This window comes from Sturnira hondurensis, unplaced genomic scaffold (assembly GCF_014824575.4).
Source record: "Sturnira hondurensis isolate 20B ecotype Veracruz unplaced genomic scaffold, ASM1482457v3 Scaffold0002840, whole genome shotgun sequence".
NCBI classification, from domain to species: domain Eukaryota; kingdom Metazoa; phylum Chordata; class Mammalia; order Chiroptera; family Phyllostomidae; genus Sturnira; species Sturnira hondurensis.
In genome coordinates, this window is record NW_028075471.1 from 21,848,949 (window position 1) to 21,869,414 (window position 20,466).

The 20,466-nt window shown below is 54.7% G+C and overlaps 1 protein-coding gene across 14 annotated transcripts in view; it reads left to right on the plus strand.

The window, feature by feature from the left end:
• The first annotated feature begins 974 nt into the window (after window positions 1-974).
• The window catches only part of IKZF1 (IKAROS family zinc finger 1), an 82,249-nt gene continuing 62,757 nt past the window's right edge, over window positions 975-20,466 (plus strand). For 3 of the 14 annotated variants that reach the window (XM_037041085.1, XM_037041083.1, XM_037041092.1), the window contains exons 1-2: window positions 975-1,133; window positions 15,644-15,697. In XM_037041085.1, coding sequence (XP_036896980.1) covers window positions 15,658-15,697 — 40 coding nt within the window. In that variant the 5' untranslated portion in view covers window positions 975-1,133; window positions 15,644-15,657. Of the gene's footprint in view, window positions 1,134-1,237; window positions 1,355-1,870; window positions 1,922-2,492; window positions 2,762-6,290; window positions 6,500-15,643; window positions 15,698-20,466 lie in introns of those variants that run through there. The other 11 variants (XM_037041079.1, XM_037041088.1, XM_037041091.1 and 8 more) reach the window with 8 other exon arrangements.

Here is a 20,466-nt window from a genome sequence, read left to right on the forward strand (position 1 = left end):
ACCTGTCTGCAGGTGGAGGGAGCAGGCTGCCCATCTCAGCGGGACACTGGCCATTGGCAGGTTGGTAACCAATAGCAGTTACTACTCACAGAGTCCTCCATGTATGGCCTCCCTAACCCACACACAGTAATGTGAGGCAGCTGATACCAGTGCCACCACTTTATAGATGGGAAACTGAGGCTCAGAGAGGTGAAGGGCCTCGCTGAGGATCACACAGCCCAAGCTGAGCTCTCATCTCATGCTCTTCTGCTTCAGGGGGATTTGTCTTGGCCAGACCGCAAGGCCTGAGTCCTGGATTCCCACTCCTGGCCTGGGGACACACACACATTTAAAGAGACACTCCAGGTGGAAGGTGCTTTGACATCCAAGACCAGAGAAGCCCCAAACCCCTTAGGGCCTTGCACCTTATGCTTACTGCCTCATTTAATCCTAACAAGAACTCTTACGATAAGGTGGCGTTTATTTATTTTGCAGGTAAGAGTGGTGAACCTCAGGGCGTTCAATAACTTGCCCAAGGTCATACAGGAGCAGGGAGGCCCAGGAATGAAAGTTCTGGGCCTGTCTCTAGCCCTGCCTTCTCTGGGCCCTGGACAGTGTGCTGGCTGGCTGCACCAGGCCCAACAAAACATCTGTCAGGGGGAGTAAGCAGTGGGTGATGGGCAGGTGGTCCAGGAACAATTGGGCCAGACACTGTTCACAGTCATGGAGGGTGGAAGAGACTGCTAGGTGGCCCCAGGCAAAGCTGGTGAGTGGGGTGCCTGAGCCCTGCCACCAGCAGCCTCCTGGGCCAGGCACAGCCTTCCCTGACCACAGGCGTTCTGCCACACTCAGATGCCCAGAAGGGACCTTTTTGGCATGGTACCCTCAATTGCTGTTCTCTCCAAGTGGAAGACCTGAAGGGCTGGCCTGCGACCCTGGGGGTCTGGGTGCCCTGCCTCACTCTCCAAGGGGAAGTCTGTCTGCCATGCTACATCTACCCCGAGGACCAGGTCTCTCCTGGCCACAGGTGCTCTCCAGCTGCTTCTTGACCACCGCAGGTCCTGAAGGACATTCATCTCAGGATTATTCCTCTTCCCCTCCTGCCCAGGCTGCGCTGGCTCCTCACACTGATGGGCTCCTCGCACTGCGAGGAAGCGCGTTGTCAGAGCGCATCCCTGCTCTGAGACCCACCGCGCCCTGCGCGCGCTAGGCTCAGGGAGGGGAGTCTGCAGGGCACAGAGCCGCGCGGCGGGATCGCCTTCGCTGCCACCGCCTCCGCTACAGCCCTTTCACACCTGCGTGTGCACACGGGCCAAGATGGAAGGCGCGATCCTAACTTCTGCCGCGAGCAGGTGGGAGGGAAGAGAGCCAAGAGGTATTCCATTGGTTGTCTGGGAAAATGAACTGCACCTTCCCTCGCTTGCGGAGGATCAACTTTTCCCTCCCCCTTGGGTGGGCACTCATAACTTAGGGTCGCAACCAGAACCTGGGAGCCAAGCGCCCCTATTCCCAGGGAAGTGGAGCTGGGCGGGCAGGGGACGCCTCAGACACTGGGGAAAGTGCTTCCTGGGGTTCCGAGTCCCGCGAGTCCCCTGAGCTTGGCGAGCATGCGGGGCCTGAGACAAGCGGTGCTGGGCAAGAAGTGGCGAGGCCCGAAGGCGTGGGTTGCCTCCTCCTGCGGGCCCGCCAGCATCGTCCGCGCCGGGTCCCCAAGGGTTAAGTGCAGGTCCTTTCGCGCTGCGGCCGATCCCGCCGCCTGGTCCTGGGCTCACAGCACCGGCCACTGCCAGCCGCGCGGGCCGCGGGACGATGCGGCGCTGGAACGAGGAAGCGCCGAGGCGAGGGGCGGGCCGGGGCGCGCTGCGCGCGGGGGTGGCGGAGGCGCGCCGGGCGAGGCGGGCAAGACGGGCGAGCGGGCTGCAGCCGGCGGCGGCGCTAGCAGGTACGGCCCGCGCCGCCGCCGCCCGGGGCCCTGTGGGGCTGTGGACAGCCCCGCGCCGCGACAAAGTTTCTGCGCGCGGCCCCGGAGTTGCGGTCGGGACGGTGCCGCGCTCGCCCGCGACCGGGCGGCAGGGTGGGAGCAGTGCACTGGGCTCTGTGCGGCGCTGAGAGTCTGGGTCCGCACCACGCTCCGCACCCGAAGCCATGTCCCGCTGCTCGTTCCGATCCTTGTTCCGCTCCTTGTCCGGCTCCTCGCACCGCTTTGTGCCTCCCGCGGGATACGCTCCGTGCTCCCGAGCGGCGAGCCAGGAGAGCGCCGGGGCGTGCGCGCGGGGCGGACGGGGGCGGCTGCAGGGCAGGTCCAGCCTGGACCCCAGTGCGCGCAGCCCCGAAGTTTGCGGGGTACAGGCCTTCGGCCGCAGGTGGCGAAGCGCTGCCCGCAAGGGCGCGGCCCGTGGGCGGCGCTGTGAGCGCGGGGCAGCTGCGGGCGGGCAAAGAGAGAGCCCGGTCGGGCCCAGAGGGGGGTGGGGAGTGCGGCAGAGAAATGGGGAACAGTGCGAGTGAGCAACTCCAGGAAGTCGTTGTGAAAGAAAGCCGGGAAGAGCGAGGCTGCCGATTTGGCCCGGCGCTCTAACAAGTGCCTTCGGGGCCCCGTGCCGGGCGGCGACTGCCGGACGGTCCCTGGGTCTCGGCGGAGCGCAGCCGAGCCGAAGGGACGCTCGGCCGCTCCGAGGCGGCTGACCCAGGAGAGCCCGGCGGGGCGGACGGCGCCCTGGCTCCGAGGTCGCTCTTCGAGCCCGAGGATCAGTCTTGGCCCCCAAAGTGCGACGCTCAGATCCACGTGAGTGTTTTCAGTTGCATTTCAGAAGGAAAACCGGGGATAGCCGCTGGGTTTGAGAAACAGAGAGGGAGGGAGAGACCCCCAGCCCCTGGTCCGCCTGGTCTTTCTGGGCACAGCCAGAGCGCAGGTGCGGGGCCTGGCCCTCGGTGGGGCAGCTCTGAATCGCCGCTGTCGCCAGGAGGAACGCCTAGCGCCGGTCACGTCTAAATTGATACCTACTCACACAGCGAGATCAGGAGGCCAGCCTTGATGAAATCACTCACAAAGGCCTTTTTTCTTATTTTGGGGTGAGGGGGGTTGCGTTTACTGCACAGTAAATCATACCAGACTCGAAACTGGCTTTCTGCAAAGTAGGGTTCTCCCTGCTTGAAAAGTTCGTGGTGCTTTTGCTGAGGGCAATGTTGGCTCTCAGGTTAGAAAACACCTGGGTCATCAGGCGTCGGGTTACTTGTGACTACATTTGAAGAGTTTTAAAACCTTGTCAGGGACCCCTGGTGTTCTTAGGGAATCTCCCAAGGGTGTGATTTGTTCGATGTTCTCACTCAGAGGAGCAGAGCATGGTGTGCAGAGGGGGTCTCTTTAGGGTCTGACAGGCACAGCTTTCCAGCACAAGCCCCATCCTCTCCAGGTGCAGCCAGCCCAGGGTGAGCCCTAGGCAGCCCACGCTCCCCGGGCGCCATCCAGTCCCCCAGCTCGCTCCCGGTGGGAGTGTCTCAGCTCCCCGTGGGGTGTCTCAGCTTCCAGGTGCCTTGTTTTGGACTTGAAGAGAGAAAACTGCTGTTGAAGAAATATCTCCTTTCAAAGAGAAAAAAAAGTATAAAAGTTGAAAATATTTAATATTTATGATATTGAAACATAGGTGAAAATGGAAGTGGTTGTAAGGAGCTGGGAGGAGAGAGGGACCTGCGGGAATGGTTGGAGCCTCTTGAATTTATGTCTTTGTTTCAAAACGTTTCGTGTGATGAGGTTAATGGGACTGCTCTTTGACCAGGGATTTTGAAAGTAACAATTTAACTATTATTTATATTGAATGTGTCAGAATTGTTTCCATGACAAATCAGATTATTTGGTTTGTGGCTTAAAATTTAGACAGTGACAAATATCCATGACGGGAGGATTACCTGCCTATGATGTTGAATATGCAGAACGTGTTAAAAAAATAACTTGTAGACACAAATAGAAATAATGATGTCACAGTTTAAAATCCTGTGCTATTCTGGCTTGATATAATGTATCTGATTTCAAAATCTCTCACAAACATATAAGTTTATCCCCTTTTTATATGGCGGGCGGGGAGTGCTTCCTGGTCTAAAAGTCTACCAGCGCTGGTGCCTAAAATGCCTTATTGAGTTAAAGTGGTCGTGTTTTCTTCCATTTCTGTTTTCTGGGCACGCGGTGGGAGGCAGGCGTTTCAGCAACTCTGCCTGGTCATGTGTGGTGAGGTTCGTCTGCGTTTCAATGAAAGCACTGCACGCTGAAAAACTACACACCCCGCAGAATGCCGGGGGGGCCCCGCAAATCCCAGCCCCCCCTAGGGCTGAGCCTGGGAGGTCTGTAAGTAAGTGTCATGGGGCACGTCTGGTCCTTTGTGAAAGGTGCTCCCCCCCGCCATCTCTGAGAAGGTAAACTGGAGCCATCCTTGCAGCCATTTCTCTGGTTGAAAAATCAAGATCACAGTGACTTGCTGGGCCGGAGGCCTGATGCCCACACGTGTGGGGCCCGCCGCCTTGTCCTCACTTCACTGGCACTTCACTGGAGACGTAGAATTTCAAAACAGTGGCTCTCTGGTTCGGAGTTGTTTTGTTTTGCTTTTTTTTTTTTTCTCTTTCCACACTTGACTTGGATTTGTGTATTTTGTGTTTGGCTGGTGTAGTAGCCTGTTGTCAATCCAAACGAGAGACTTTTGAAATTTAGGAGAGCACTACGTATATGCTGTCTACTGTGTACCAGAACCCCCCAACCCCCACGCACATGTATTATGTGTGTCCTTCAAGGCTGTGCGTGCGTGAATGGGTGCAGGAAATAGACACACACGTGCAGTGCACACGCAGCATGTGGAGAGAGACACCAGACCACCTGGCCTGAGCAATGCAGCCCTGTCTCTTTGGGTTTTGTTTGGTTGGTAGTTTTTTACCTGTTACTAGGACAGGGTGGGTTTTTGTGTGTGTGGTGGTGAGTTTAGGCATGAACAAGGTGAGTACCTTGGGTGTCTGCCTACCACTGCATGCTCACATAGGCTAGTGTGGCCAGCCCAGGGTCTGTCGAGCTGGCACCGGTCAGTGGCCTCTTTGGTTCTCCTCTCCTGTAGTCTTGCAACAATGAGACAAGCATGGGCTTTGCAGCCTCTTTCTAAGGCAGGGGCATGGCCGTGAGTGCAGCTTACAGAGCACAAGCCCTGTGCTGTTTCTCAGACTGATGGGAATTCGGGGGCCTGTGTCTCCTGCTTCCCACCCCCCACCCCGCCCTGGCCCTTAGCATCGCTCCCTGTCTGCTGTCCCTCCACTTCTGTTCCCAGAGCCCCCAGGCATGTGTGCAGTGGTCCATTCTTTGGGGGGAAACACAAAATGTAGAAGCCACAAGTGACCCATGCTTACAGACCCAGAGCCACTGGTCCAGGTCCCACCTGGAGTCAGCATGTCCTGCTTTGCTCCAAACAGGTGCCTGACCCATGGGATGCAGGCCTCCATGGGGCTGAGTCCCAGGTATCAGCTCTGTGCACACTTCCAAAACTCGGGCGAGGAGGGAGATAGCGCCTGCACCGGCCAGGGACGCTGGGCTGCCCGCACCAGCGGTTTTTATCATGGTGTCAGCTTGCCGCGCCCACGGCTCCTTCCTGGGGACCCATGGTGTGACTGCCGCTTCTTGCAGCTTAATAAATGACTTCCCACCTGAGCTTAGTCTCCTGTAACATGGGTTCACGTCCTTCACGTTCCCGTGCTGTGCCTTTAATGGCTTATGTTTGCCGTAGTGTTTAAATGTTTGATGATATCCTGACAAATATTTTTAAGATATTATGAATTTTTGAGAGTGAAGGGAAGCAGCAAACAGAAGAAACTCTACAGACATTTCTGAGTGGAGAGCTGGGCTGGCCCTCCCTGTGGTGGGGTGGAGTCCCTGCCCCTGTCCCTGCCCCTGTCCCTGCCCCTGTCCCTGTCCCTGTCCCCCATGCCTGAAGGGAGCAGCCAAGGCCTGGTCTGTCAGCACAGCCCGAGGTGTTCAGCTGCCTCCTTCCCTTCTCACATTTGACTGTAAGGAATGGCTGCGCCCTCAGTGAGCCGGCTGGTGGGAAGCTGTTAAACCCAGTGAAAACCTGGAGTCCTAGGTGTGGGGGCCACTTGTCTTCCTGCTAAAGGCCTGGCCCCATGTCTCTTCTCCTGTGGCCATTTATGTCTTTGGGGAACTCGCGATTCCTGTTGACTGAAAGAGGCCCTCACTCCACCGCAACCTGTCACATCGGAGCAGCCAATAATCTCTGAACCCACTTTGGTCAGAGCAGGAAGCTCAGGCTCCCTTCCTGCCTCTGTTTTCCTGACAGAAAACTTTCTTCCCTCCTTTTTTGCATATTTGGCAAATGGTTCCACCTTTCTCTCCGCCCCAGTGGAGTGTGAGGGTGGCAGAGAGGAGCAGGCGGCTGGCAGGACACAGGGTCCCTCCCAGGAGGCCGAGTTGAGGGGCCTGCGCAGTCCAAGGACCCAAATTGTCCGCATCGGGACTTGTGTGGGAGGCACAGGCTCACTGGTGAGTGCCCCCCGCCCTGGGTTCTATGCTGCACCCCCCTGGACAGGGGGCCCTGCACCCCGAATCTGTTGCATGGACAGCCGGGAGGGGATGGAGAGAGTCAGGAAGGCCCACCACTCTCTCTGCTTCTGGGTGGCCCCAGGAGCCACCTCCTGACAGCCTTCCGAGTGGGGCCACCACTTAACGGGTAGTTTAAAAAGGTCTCTGATTAGCAGGAAAGTGCCTTCTCCGTCCTCTCTTCTCTTACTCACATGGGCTGGGGACCCCTCTCCCCGCAGCAATCACTCAGTGCTGAAGGAAATCTGACTTTCTTCCTGCCATGTTCGCGCCAAAAATGCGCTGTGACGGACAGGCAGTGGGCGCCGAGCTTCTGGGGGGGGTGATGGAGGGCACCAGGGGGGCCACGCCACCCCTCAGTTCTTTCCTTTTCTTCCTCCCCCCCCCACCCCGGCTTCCTTTTGCGTGTGATGTTTTGCAGAGACCATTAAAAAAACTGAAAAGGGCACAAAGTATTTCTAAATGGCCTTATACATATTGAAATAGATTTTTATGCTTCATTTCTGAGATCGCATACTAAACTCGACACTCTAAAGCACTCTGGGTTAGTCTGAAACTGCTTAAAAATGACCAGCATCGCGTGGGTGAGAGCCCCTGCCTGAAGCCAGGAGCTCCACACTGAGTATTGATTCATCGGTTTTGGGTCAATTTGTGTGGTTAAATCAGATTTTTACTGGCAACCTTGGAGCAAGTAAAACAGCACATGAGATCCCTCCCTAGAACTGATGGGAAAATGTTTAATATAGGATCTTTAGGAGAAATGAAAATGAGGGATTGATCTTTCCTGAGTTTACTTGGAAGCCTTCTAAAACCCTCTCTGGAGCGTCTGATGGAACCAGAGAGAGGCAGTGACCCCCAGGCCAGCCCGAGAAGGTGACCTCCTCCACTCCCCTCACACTGAGTTCTGTACGGGCAGAAAATTAAAGTGCTGTTCAAAGAGATCCACAGTGAAACATATTGATACACTGTGTATCCCACTCCATTAAATTAAAATCATACGGCTAATTATCTCAGGTTGTTAGAGATAAGGCAACTAATTAACATTTTAAAAAGATTAGGATATGTCTAGCGCTTCTCTGTGAGTGTTTTCCTGCTCCTGCCTGGGGTTGTATATGTTTCCCTGAATTTAAAGAATTTTCAGATTAATTCAGAGCAGACAAGGCTTTTGTAAAAGAATGTAATTTGCTAAAAAAAAGAAATCTTAAAGTAAAACATTGAAAACAAATAATTTAAATGTATCTAAGGGCTGTGAGAAAATCAGACTGTAATGTCTAACCTGAGCTTTCCTATATTTTGCTCTCTGAAGGCCATGAGCATTTTCTGCCAGATTATAAAGACCTGCCGGCGGATATTTGTAGCTGACGAATGAGGAAGTTGTAGCTGCTGTGAGGTTCTGCTGATGCCCCCCGCCCCCCGCCCCGGGTGTGCATGGGAACACTGTAGGCTAAAGGCTGCGGATTAGGGACTGGGCTCCCCGCAGTCCTGGTGGGGCTGGGACCCCCTGGGGCCCATGTTCTCCCAAGGCTTGGAGGTTTGGCCTAGAGCTGAGTTGTCCTCTCAGAGTAAGATGGGACTCAGGAACTTCTCTCGCTGATTTAATACAATAAAAGGACCAATCAGAACATCAACAGGTATTCTCTTCTGTAATTATTGGGTGTCTTGCCCATAGCAACTCTTGTTGCCAAATAATTGATCAGTGTATCAATTGACAATACATTGAATCAATTGAGATAACATTGACTCTTCCCATTACCCTCTTGGAAACAGTGATGTGACTTTCACTAAACCTGTTTGAAACTGGGAGAAGGAGAAGGACCACACTGCAAAAGCTACCAAAAGGCTGAGCTAGACTTAAGGAATCTAATTTTTGGATTTTCATTCTGTCTGCTGTGAACATAATTTAAAGTGTGAACACAGACCCTTCCTTAAATAACTTTTATGAAAATGTACTGCGTTTTAATTGATTACAGGTGATAATTTTGTGGGTGGATGCTGTCAAAGAACTGAGCCCCGAAAGAAAGTTCTTCAAGAAGAACTTTCCATTGGTTTGGACACAATGTGGCCTTAGCAGTTTGGAGAGGGCCCCGGGGAGGCTGCACCCACCCCTCTCTGGAGCCTCCCCACATCAGAGGCTGGGCCAGACAGGCTTTCCCACAGCAAGGGGTGACAGTGAACACTGAGATGTGTAAGTTCTGGGGCACACACTCTTGCCGAGTTTGTCTCTAGTCACATAGGTCTTGTGCCACCACCCGCCTGGCAGTAGAGACTTATCACAATGCAGTGAGGACAGGCTCGCAGTTCCTCAGGCAGTGTTCTGGGCACACAAAACGTACTGGCTTCCCAGTGGCTGTCAATAAACACATGGTTATGGATTTGTAAGCAACCGAACATTCCCATGAGGATTTGCATAATTTTACTTCCTTGGGTCTAAATAAAATGGCGCTTTCGCCAAAGAAACTTCTGCACACACGTCTTTGGACAGCAGTCAGACGGTCTGGGGGAGCTCGAGCGCACAGGTGGTGCATCTTGGGAACCTCACGGCCAGGCTAGCAGAGCTCCCCGACACCTTCGGTTTCCATTTCGAGTTTTAACTTGCCCACGTGAGCTGACCCACTGGCGGGGTAAGAGAACTTCCCGGTGAAGAGGGCCCATGAGGTACTGTGCCCTCTGTGACAGCATATTGCCTCCTGAGGAAAAAACAGGGTTAAATATGGAGACTCGGTGTTTATCCATTTTTAAAGTGGGAGAGAAAAAACACTTGGAAAATAATGGAACAGAAAGTTGCTCCGAAGCCACTCTGCCTGTTCACTTTGTAACAACCATGAGTGAAAAGGTGTCAGCCCTTCGGGGTGTGTTGTGTCAGTCATTATCCGGGGCAGCGTTTGTATGTTTTTAGGATGTAGGTCTCCTTTTGTTGCGCTGTTGCTGGCCATGCATGAAGGTCCTCTAAAATCAGGAAGAAGCTAGAAGAAAATGAGTCTAAACTTAGATTTTTTTTTTACTTCAGTGATGAAGTGTAAATGCCATTTATATTTGAGGAAGCTACTTAGGAAGTGGCCTTACTATGGGGGTCAGACTCAGGCAAGGCCCTGTAACAGTAGCTTATGTAAATTCGGAGCATGGTTGCTGAGTAAACAGCAGGGGCTGGGAGCAGTGTGAGAGCCCAGGACACGCAGGTCCTCACCAGGAACCGCTTCCTCCTCAGAAGGGGCGCAGCCGGGACAGGGGACAGACACAGAGCTGTGCCAGGCCCAGCCAGGGCACCCCTGGGCCAGTGGCTCCCAGCTCCTGGCGGCTGCAACTCAACTTTCTCTTTCTGAAATTCTGACACGATAGCTTGTATCTTTCCTCCGACAGCCCTTTGAGACAAGCAGCTCCATGGCAGCATTTAAAAATATCCTCGTGGTTCCTTTTCTTCTGTCTGAAGGGCCTCTAGCTAAGAGCATTTCCAAACAGCTGGTCGCTGGTTTGAAAAGACTCCCTGGTCCCCGCTCCCCCACCCCGACCCTTCCTGGTCTGTGTACCAGCCCTACCCTTGGGAAAACGGGCGCAGCCTGGCTGGCCTGGGCTCACGCGCCTCTAATCGCACATCCCCTGTCCCCCGCACTTTCTGTGGCTCAGTTAAACACGGGGGCGGGGACGCCCAATTGGATCCCCTGCTGTCCTGTTTGAATCTTGTTTTCCATTGTCATTTGAGCCAGCCATCCTCTGGGGAATAATCATGAACGTGTGTGATTGGCAGCTAATTTTTGAAAAATGAATCCGGAATGAAGTGAGTGCGCGGAAGTTTTTGTGTCCCCGACCTGTTTTGTCGGGTTGTCAGCATAGCCTATCAGGTCCCGGGGACGCGGCACAAAGGCCCTCGGATTGCCTCGGCTTTCTCTTGGAAATGCTCTTTTTCTCCGATACAGTGTAATTCGCAGTGATATGATAGACGGGCGAAAATAAAATCTGCTGGTGGGAAATGAAAGGCCGTTCTCCGGGGCTGGAGTAATGGCTTTTCTTAAAGGGCGCCGTGACCCGAGGCATTTGAAATGGATTACAGGCTTGGCCCGGTTCCTCCCCTGGCAAACCCGCCCCCTTCAAAACCCGAGTCATGCGAGCATCAGGAAGTCACCCCAAATGCTAGTGCAACGTCACTTGTCACAGAGGAATGTCAGTAGGGTACAAAGGACCGAGTAACCAGGATTTAAACGAGTTGTAGAGGTTTGTGGGGGGAGTTTGTGTTAATTGCAGAATATTGCGAAGTATGTGTCTGTTCTCTGTTAAGGGCCAGGGGATGTTATACATTTGGGCTCTGGGATGTGTGTGCCGGGCTCGGAAGGTCTGACCCTCAGGAGCAGGACAGTGAAAAGGTGTCACCTTCACGTGGTCGTGGGTTCAAATCTCAGCTCTGCTGTCTACTGGGTGCATGCCCTCGGGCTGGCTACTTATGTCTGAGCCTCACTTTTCTAGTCTGAAAAATGGAAATGATAATGTGGACCATGTGCAATAACAATAATACTACGGTTTTAGATTAAACACACACACTGAACGAATGGGTGGTGGATAATGGACCTACGTCGGCCACCATGTCAGACGCTCAGAGAAAACAGTGGGTGAGGAGGACAATGTTCTAGGCTCGGGGCCTCAGCAGTTTCCCTGGGAGATGCCAGGCATGTAGTAGGTAGTTTAAATAAAACTACCTACGACCAGTATCCTTTCCTTTACCAGGTTTTCTGGCACGTAGAAGGTACCCAAGAAATGTTGTCAGACATCATTGGGCAGTGCTGGGGAGGGGAAGCACCTATAAGTGTGTGTGCATGTTCATGCATGTATGTGTACATGTGTGTGTGCACACATGCCTTTTTTGTCTTTTATGGGGTATAGTTGACATGCAGTATTGTATGTACTAGTGTCAGGGCTACAACGTAATCATTTGATATTTACATGTTTTTTACGTGTTGCAAAGTGATCACTGCAATCAGTCTACTTACCACCTGTCACCCGGCAAACCAACAAAAACCATTTTTCCTGTGACGAGACTGTTCAGTTCACTCTTGCAGGGACCTCTCCATGAGCTGTACATGGCTGTTGGCTGTGGTCACCGTGCTGTACATGACATTTGTTTTTTTGGGGAAAAGTGTAGTTGTTCGAACCTCTGGGAACTGAGGTCACAGGGCCGGCAGCCGGACCGCGTGCCCATAGATGGGCGGGCTTCCGTGCCCGCCGGCCGTCCACGCCCCGTGCCCAGTGCTCGAGCGGCGTGGATCAGGGTGGCTTTGAAAGGACTCGGGTTGTGGCTTTTGACAGACGTCTTTTACTTCGGCTTCACGGCTGCAGACTCACGGTTTCAGAGTCCTGGAAGGGCCCATGTGTCAGAGCTGTTTGTCATGGGGACTAGAGGGGCACAGAGGGCACTCGGGGTGTCTGAGGGGCACCCCCGGCTCTGCCCCTGACTGTGGCCTCTGGGCTCCCTGGCTCTTGGGCTGTTCCTGGGGCCACTTGGTCACTTGTAGGCAGCAAGGAGGACGCTCCTCCTAGAGGCTTTCGTGACAGGCAAGGTCAGGGAGGGTGTTTGCAAAACGTCTCCCTGTCCCCAAAGGAAGCTCCTCAGAAGGGTCAACCTGGGCCCAGGTCCAAGTGTCCCTGGTCTGGCCACTGGGGGGCCAGAGGGGCTGGGAGCCTGTTGGCTCCTGTCTTTCAGGCCTTTGCTTTGCCCTCCACTTTCCCTGTTCCCTGGAGTCACCCAGATGCCAGCTCTGTGGGACAGAAGCTAGGGAAGTCCCACTGGGTCCCCTTCGGGCAGAAGGACCAAACAGAGACGCTGAGATGGGAAGACAGAGAGGGAGAGAGACGGGCAGACACCAAGAGAGACATCCAGATCAGCGACCGCCCTGGGTGTGGAGGAGAGGGGTGGGCAGTGGCAGCAGGCGGTGCCTCCTTGGGGGACGGCCACTCAGGGCCTCCGCCCACTCACCTCCGCCCCTCGGCCCCACTAGCCCCGCAGAAGCAGTGGCGCAGACATGGCGCTAGCGCAGCTCAGCAGATCACCCGCCCTGCGGAGCTGGCCCTCCGGCCTGCCATGGTTCCGGTTTCCATGCGGAGGACAAAACCGCAGCGTGATTCCCTCTGGCACCCCCTTCACAGGCCTGCTCGTCCTGGTTTTCGTTCAGGGGAAGGTTGGCGGACATAAGGTGTCGACTCGTTTTGGGGGGTGGGCTCCCCTTTTGGAGTGTGCCCTCCTTCACAGCCGAGAGCATAAGGAGCGGGGGCCCTGATGTCTCTGTGAGGCCGGCCCTGCCTCCATGCGGAGCAGGGACTCAGGAAGTGCAGAGGGGGGCGGTGCCCGAGTTCTCGGGGGTGCTGGGGTCTCACTGCTCCCCCTCTGAGAGCACAGGGACTCCCCTCGGTCACAGAGGGGGTGAATGCCCTCTCCCTCAAACAGCTCCCCACTCTGGGATCAGCCCTTTGCTCTTTGCCTGTAAGCAAAGTCAATGTCACCAAAAGCCACTCTTTGCCTCTTCCCAAGAGATGCAATCAGGAGTCTGGGGAAGTCTGAGGGGTCTGTCCAGTCACCCACCGTGTGACATCAGACGGGACAGACCCTGGGCCCCGCAGGGCCCAGTGCAGATGGGACCCTGTGCGCTGTCTTCTGGTCACTCCAGACATTTGGGCCATGGGTGAGGCCAGCATGAGTCCAAGCAAGGAGGTTGTCTCTTTGAGGCCCCAGGCCCACCTGGCCACTTACCTGGGGGCCGCAGGGTACCAGAGTAGGGCTGGCGGAGAGCAGGCGGACACGTGTGTGAGTCCTGTGTGTGTGTGCGTGTTCAGTGAACATGGGAATGGCCTGCTGCATGTGGTCCACTCATGACACCCCCAAGTCCCGGTGCACAGACAGTGATGAAGCGGGGCCCTTCCAGGAGGGTACCCTGGGTGCACTTGGGACACCAGAGCAGAGGACAGCCTGGCGGTAGGGCTCCTGCAAAGCAGAGCCTGGCCGGACGTTGGCCACGGGCACAGGGCTTCAGTTTTCTCTCTCAGGGTGCACTCTCCCGTCCATCCGCCTGGAGGGATGGGCTTGCGAGGGGGACCTCAGTGTGGAACTCAGTATGGGTGGGTTCCGCCCCTGCCAGCAAACTCAGAGGGACCCCCAAAGACAGGCAGGCTGGGCGCATGCTCTGGCCACAGGCGTAGGTGGGGAGCTGCCTGCCAGGCCTTAGGAAACGTTTTTTCTCTTAATTGGAAATAAGGAGCCTACAGTGGGGTATTGGTCACATCACTTCTGACACCTGAGCAGCGCAGGGCCACAAGGGTGAAGGTGCTGATGTGCATTTGCAAGCAGAGTGGACAGTTCGGATGCCAGTGTTCTGGCCAGGCTGTGTGCCAGCTCTGGCCAGGCTGTTGTACCGAGACTGGGCCCACCGTGCATCCCACCTGGCGGTTCAGGGACATTCAGAGCTGGGCTGTGATGCACTGCACTGGTCCCAGAAAGCCGAACCCCGTGTCTGTGCTGCACAGTAACAACCAAGCCTTTTCCTTCTTCAAGTCTTGTCTGGTTTCTTTATAATTGTTTTGGCAGTTTCGAAAGAAGCACCGAGTTTTGCTCTTTCACAGCCAGTGTGTGTGACTTTGGAAGGCTGCTCTGGTAGCTCCGGGGCTGCTTCCTGTTTGCGCCTGGGGCTGGTGGGTCTGCTCGTGGTTGCTCCCGGCCCCTCCACCCTGGGCTGCAGTGCTTGGGAGCCATGGGGCCTTTGCACTTTGTGGTCTCCAGCTGTGCCCCCAGCCAGCCAGCAGCCTTGGAAACTGGTGCAGTACCTCAGACACCCTTGGGGGTGCTCATAATTAGGTGAAACCCCCCCCCATCCTGGAAAACTGACGGGCATTCTTGGCTTCATGACTGGTGTTGGCATGTCTGCAGCCAAATATGTATTCCATGTGCTCCATAAATACATGTACGTGACCTCAGTCTGCCAGTCTTCAGCCCAGCTGGAGAGGGTGAGGCGCTCTGAACCCTCTACCTATGTCCAGGTCTCTCCTGGGAAAGGCCACACAGCACAGACCACAGATCTGACCAAAGACACAGAGCCCCACCACACCCCCAGAAAACAGTGACATGATGTAGATTCAGCAGACAGCCCTGGCGGGCTGGGTAGAGAGAGGCCTCTCCCATCGGTTGTCCAGTGGAGCAGAAAGGAGCAGTGTTGCTGAGGTTCCCTTCAGCCACCGTCGACCGGGGAGGGCCACCTGAGACCTGACAGGGGCAGGCCGAGACCCTGAGCGTGGAACACAGCAAGCACTGCCCTTCGGCCCACAGACGCCAGCCCCTGCCTGGTGTGCCCCAGTGCCGGGGTGGCTGGCAGGGCAAGGGCAGCTCTTCCTAGTCGCTTTTCTCTTTTTAAACCAGCCAGATGTCAGCAAAACAGGAAGGCTCAGGCCCTCTCCCAGCCTTGTTTTGCTGCTGTGCTGGCTTCACTTCTCCCTGCGTCAGAGCGTGGCGGGGTCTGAGGCGAGGGCCCAGCGAGCGTGGGGACAGAGACAGAAGTGTCCGCGTGGCCCATCTGCCAGGCGGGAGGTGCATTCATTATTGACGGGCAGAGTGTGCCGGCTGCTCAGATATGCCTGGGCAAATGAGACATTCTTCAGCAAATTGCTTCGTTTTTTCTGATTGCTGATTGTGCGCGTGTCACCAAGCTGACTCAAGGTTCATCGATGCGTGCTCAGTAAATCAGAAAGAACATAACTACGGATCAGCCGAGAGAATGAGTTCTGTGCCTACAATGACCCAGGGCCATTTAATTTTCTGCTTAATTTTGTTGCAGTCAGTTTGCATTTTGGGTTATTATGCAGTAGGAAATTAACAATAAATAACAAATTTGGTCTTCCTGAGCCGGTAATGATATTTTTATAAATCTTTGTAATGCCGTTTTCGCGGGGATCGGGGTCTGTGCCAGTCAGATACCCCAGCGCGTGCGTGAAGGAGAAAACGCATTCTTCTGGGTAGATAATCTTGTTGTTAAATACACTGTGCTCCTTCATCTGGAGCTCGCACTCTGGTATCTCACTAGAACTCAGCTCTGAACTAAAGTGTCTTCCTCTCTTTCTCAGATAACCTGAGGACCATGGACGGTGATGAGAGCCAAGACATGTCCCAAGTCTCAGGTGAGACCCTTGTGAGATCCTGTCCACGGCTCCGTGAGGACCGCCCCCCCTGCGACCCTGCACTGGGTGCCACAGGTCATGGTCATGTTCCGGGGGAGGGAGAGGGGCCGCTGTGCAAAAGGAAATGCCCAGGTGGCATTTGTGTCGATGTTTAATGTCAACTCTTAGAGGCTGCCTCAGCTGGAGAAGCAGGAACATGCCGGAGTCACACTTAGTTTTACTGTGACGTCTGAGGCAGCTTGGGAAGGACTTACTGTATTCTGGGGGCAGGGTGGTTGCTGATCAATCTTCTCTAGACCCTTACCACGTGCCAATGACCTTGTTTAGGAGAGAGGAAATGGGAGATGGGAGAGGGAGGGAAGGAGAGAGAGAAAGGGAGGGGGAGGAGTGAGTAGCTTGGAAACCAGTTTGAGGGCACAACCCGGAGTCTTTGTTGAGTGTGGACACATCCCGGCCCCCTCCCCTTCCCCGTGTGCGTGTTTCAAGCCATAGTGGACCTAGTCCTCTCATCACCGGGGCCCAGGAAGCAGGGCAGTAAGCCCTGGGAAGTGAGGCCTGAGGGTGGGTCGCAGACTCTGCTACCCACTGGGTGACGCCCGCCCAACCCTCGTTCCTAGGTAAAAAAACCCACCTCTGTCTGCGCCAGACCAGGGGGCCGCAGCAAAGGCAGCCTCTGCAGTTTTCAGTATTTCGTGTGTTATAGCCCCTCGGACTCACGGTCCACCCAGGTCAGGTTCTACGGGACAGCGGCCTGTCATTGTCCTCTGGGCTTCACTGGCCTGCCCCCACTGGTTTCCAAGTTTCCATGGAATTCTACCTCTCAGTCTAAGTCAGCCTCATGATGGAGCCCATGCCCGAGGGGGGCCGCTGCTGCCCGCCTGGTGGCCGCGCTCAGACATGCAGGCCAGGAGACTCAAGTCCCGCCCACCTGCTACGGACCACAGAGGGCCCCTCCTCCTCCACGTGGCTGTTCCTGCCACACACAGCGTTTAGGTGTCAACTCTCTGTGCTGCAAAGCACGAGACAAAAGCTGCCTTTGCCACCGTGGCCTTTAGGCCCCAGAAATGCGGCTGGTGGGAGTGAAAACTGGTCGGCATGTGTGGCCCGATCGTGGCAAACAAGAGCTGGTGAAGGGCTTCACCGAAGAGGTACACTTCCCCGAGGGCACAGAGTGTTTGCACAGACACGCATCACTGTGACTGGCGTGAGGGTGACCGGAAAGCGTCCCCAGGGAAAGGCTGCCGGGCACGTGCAGACGTGAAAGAGCGTGCCTACCTGACCCCCTTCCTTGACAGGAAAACAAGTCATGCACACACGCATACCTGTATGTGTGAACATGACCAATTGTACACGCACACAACATGCACACACTTAGGAAAATGCTGAGGATGTTCATTGGTTTTGGGCTTCCTCTTGGAAGTCTGGTGACAGAAGGCAGGACTGGGTAGTGGAGGAAACGTGGGGGACTTCTCATCTTCCCCTGTTCAGCGCCATTCAAATGTATTTCTCTAAAGCTCGAACTTAGTTTTGGGAACAGAACCAGAACCACTATAGCCAGCTCTCCTCGATGAAGACCAAAGTTTTGGCTGGGAAGCCTCGGGGAAGGCTTGGGGGCCCTTCCCCCAGCAGGGTCCCTCCTTCAGCATGGGCTGGGGCAGGGGCGATGAGAATGCCAAAGAAACAGCGTGTTAGAAAAAAAAAATCCCAGGGAGAAAGAGACTCTTCCTTTGTGCTGCTCCCCTGCTTCCAGTGCTCCCCTAACCTCCAACTGTCTCTGCACCGGAGGGTGGGACCGGTGATGCTTCTGAAGAGCAGGAGACCCCACTTCCCGCAGGGCCCCCCGAGTGCAGGCTGGAGCCCCATGCATTCTGATCTCATCTTGGTAACAAAAACAGCAAAAGCCTTGTTTTCTTCTTGCCCTGAATGTTATGCTTACACTCCATTTGTCCCGGGCTCTCACTGCTTAAAGGGGAGGGTCTCCAGGAGGGGAGACCTCCTGACATGAGACCGACCCGGAAGGGGAGGAAAGGGTTTCTTGGGGGAAAGGGTTAGAGGTGGGTCCTGGAATCTAGCTGGTGTACACTCAGCAGAGGAAACACTTCTCACCAAACACTCACAGCACTTTTGGCTTTTGTTACCTTGGAGCATTCTGGATGGCACTTGCCAAGTGGTAGCCTTTTTACTAAGGATCTGAAGGGTGATTCTTCTACTTCTTGCTGCTTCTCCAATTAAACCTGACAACATCCCTTTTTCTTTATTTCTGAAGTCGAGGGAAGTGGAAGGTAGTTAGGGAACAAGGATGTGCATTTGGCCAAATAGGAGCAGACATCTTGATATGAAATCTGAGGAATATGTTACAGGACTATCATCTCTTCCCATAAAATTATTTCATGTTATGTTCTGTCCACAGGAGAAAAAAACATAGATTTTTCTAAGTTGCACTGTATAAAACTTCCACTTTCATAGGTGACACGATATTCTGATATCAGCAGTTTCTTAGGCAGCAACCTAGTATTTGTAAAATACTCACATGAAAAATGGAGAAAGACTTAGTATCTGAGTCTTTTCAAACCACCTGGCTCTTTCTTCCTCGGGGTGCACCCTGGCTGTGGACAGTGCGTGCTCAGTTTGCGTCCCCACCTCACCCCCAAGTCTGAAGCAAGGCTGTTGAACACACCCGGAGGAAAGCCCACCCGATGCACAGCCCCTTCTTTGGGGAACACCTCATTCGCTCCCTCTGGAAGGCCCATCTTCCTCTCCTCTGCGGCTGCCCTACCGCTGGACTGTTTGAGGCACATCATTTTGTTTTGGTTTCTGGGGGTAGGCATCCACAGACCTCTCTGAGCCTCTCCTCTCTGCCCCCGACTTCGGGGCCTGAAACAGTCGTCCCTGCCTCTTGGGGCACTGTCCTGTCTTCACAAACTGGGAGACGTGAGCCAGGCCCTCTGTCCTGCCCCCTCTGGCTCCTGCAGCCCTGGAGGGAGGTGTACTGGGTGTTTTCTTGGCGGCATTTGTAACGTTTGCCGGGACGTGGAGGCAAGAAGTCGGCTCCGTGCACATAGACAACCTGCTCTGGGAAACGAGGCTCGGCCCTCCTGAGGCGACAACAGGAATGTCAGTCTCAGGGAGTCATGCCAACTGGGTGTTAACCAGATGCGGCCCAGAGGCTATTCCCGATTCACCCCCACAAGAGCCCAGCTAGGGGGGCCAGGCTTCATGGTCAGCGTGTGGGAGCAGAGGCTCGGAGATCTCGGGGCGTACCTAAGGACGCCCCGCCAGGAGCCAGCCCCACACCAGGTGTGAGCAGAATTCTCCCTGCTCCTGTAGACCTGAGAGTCCCTTTTCTGAGTTTCTCTGACTCCCGGGAACTCTGTGCAGCAGGGCAGTGGCACACAATAAAAACTCATGCATTTGGTAGACCAGGAGTCATAAAACTCTGTGGGGTGAAGCATGGTCCGCTTGAGAAATTATCTGCTTGCTGCTGATGCACTAATTATACAGTGTTCTCGTTTAATTTGCCCCCAAACACTTCTTACAGGTAATGCTTTATCTGAAACCTGGCAGCAGGTAAATGAAATATAAACTGGTAAGAAGTGTTTCTCATTTTTCTAAATAAGTGAAATTACACCGCACCTCCTCCATCCTGCCCCTTCAAGGCTTGACTCCCGGCTGCCCACAGGTGTGTGTGAGTGTCTGCATGTCACACATCAGTCAGAGGACGTGTGGGGCTTGGTGCCACACATGTCTCATGTTTCCATGGTTACAGTTTAGGAAACAACCCCCCATGCTTAGTTGGCACCTTAGCATTCACTGACATGATTGTTATTTTATCCCCACAACAATCCTGTGAGCTAAGCCAAAATCGTGGAGGCTTCTTTTTTCTGCCTCATTTCACTCTTGGTAGAGTGTTGGAAACATGACTTGTTCCAGGTTGCCATCAGTCTCAGAACTAATCAGACCCGAATGAACTCTATCCGGGTCGGGTCACGTCCGGTTGCACTGTGCCAGTACCTGGGATGTGTGGACTCGATTTAATGACTTCATCTCTGTGTCTTTTATATTGCTTTTGTTGTTTCTGATTTTACTTGGTAAACTGGGCATGTGTGTTGGGAACCCACCATGCACCATCACGAAGGTTTGCAGGATGGGACCCCAGGCCCTGGCTGCCGGGCGTGACCCAAGTCTCAGCAGCCGCCACTCAAACTCTAGGGGCCTGGAGGCAGATCAGCTGAGCCCTTAACAGCGGTCACAGAGTGAAGGCGAGGCCAGGCTGACCCCCAACAGAGGTCGGCCTGCGCAGGAAGCTCTCCAGTGTTGCTCCCCTTGGTCTTGCCGGGTGGAGGAGGCCCCTGGGCCCGCAAAGGCTCAGGTTTCCTTCCCCTGCTCTGGGTGGGTGCTCCCACGCTCGGGGGGCCTCCTATTGACCTGCCCAGCCATGGTGTTTTAGAGTTGCCATCCCCACTGTATTTGTTCGTCCTTTCCTCCCCGACGCTGATCACGAGCGAGTGGTGCTGGCCAGGTCTTCCCTGCCGGAGCCAACCCAGCCTCCTCAGTGAGTTGGGGCTGGCCTTGTTCCCTCATAAACTGGTCGGCTACGTTTTTTTAAAGCAATCGGGAGTTACTTGGACATATATTAGTCAGCACGCGTTGAGCAGAGGCAAAGTGCCTTCCCTGGGTTAATCCCAATTCCTTGTAGTCCTCCCCTGACCCAGGCCCTGGGGTCGAACGGGTCTCGGGGCTTCACAAGATGCTCCCCAATTACCACGGTG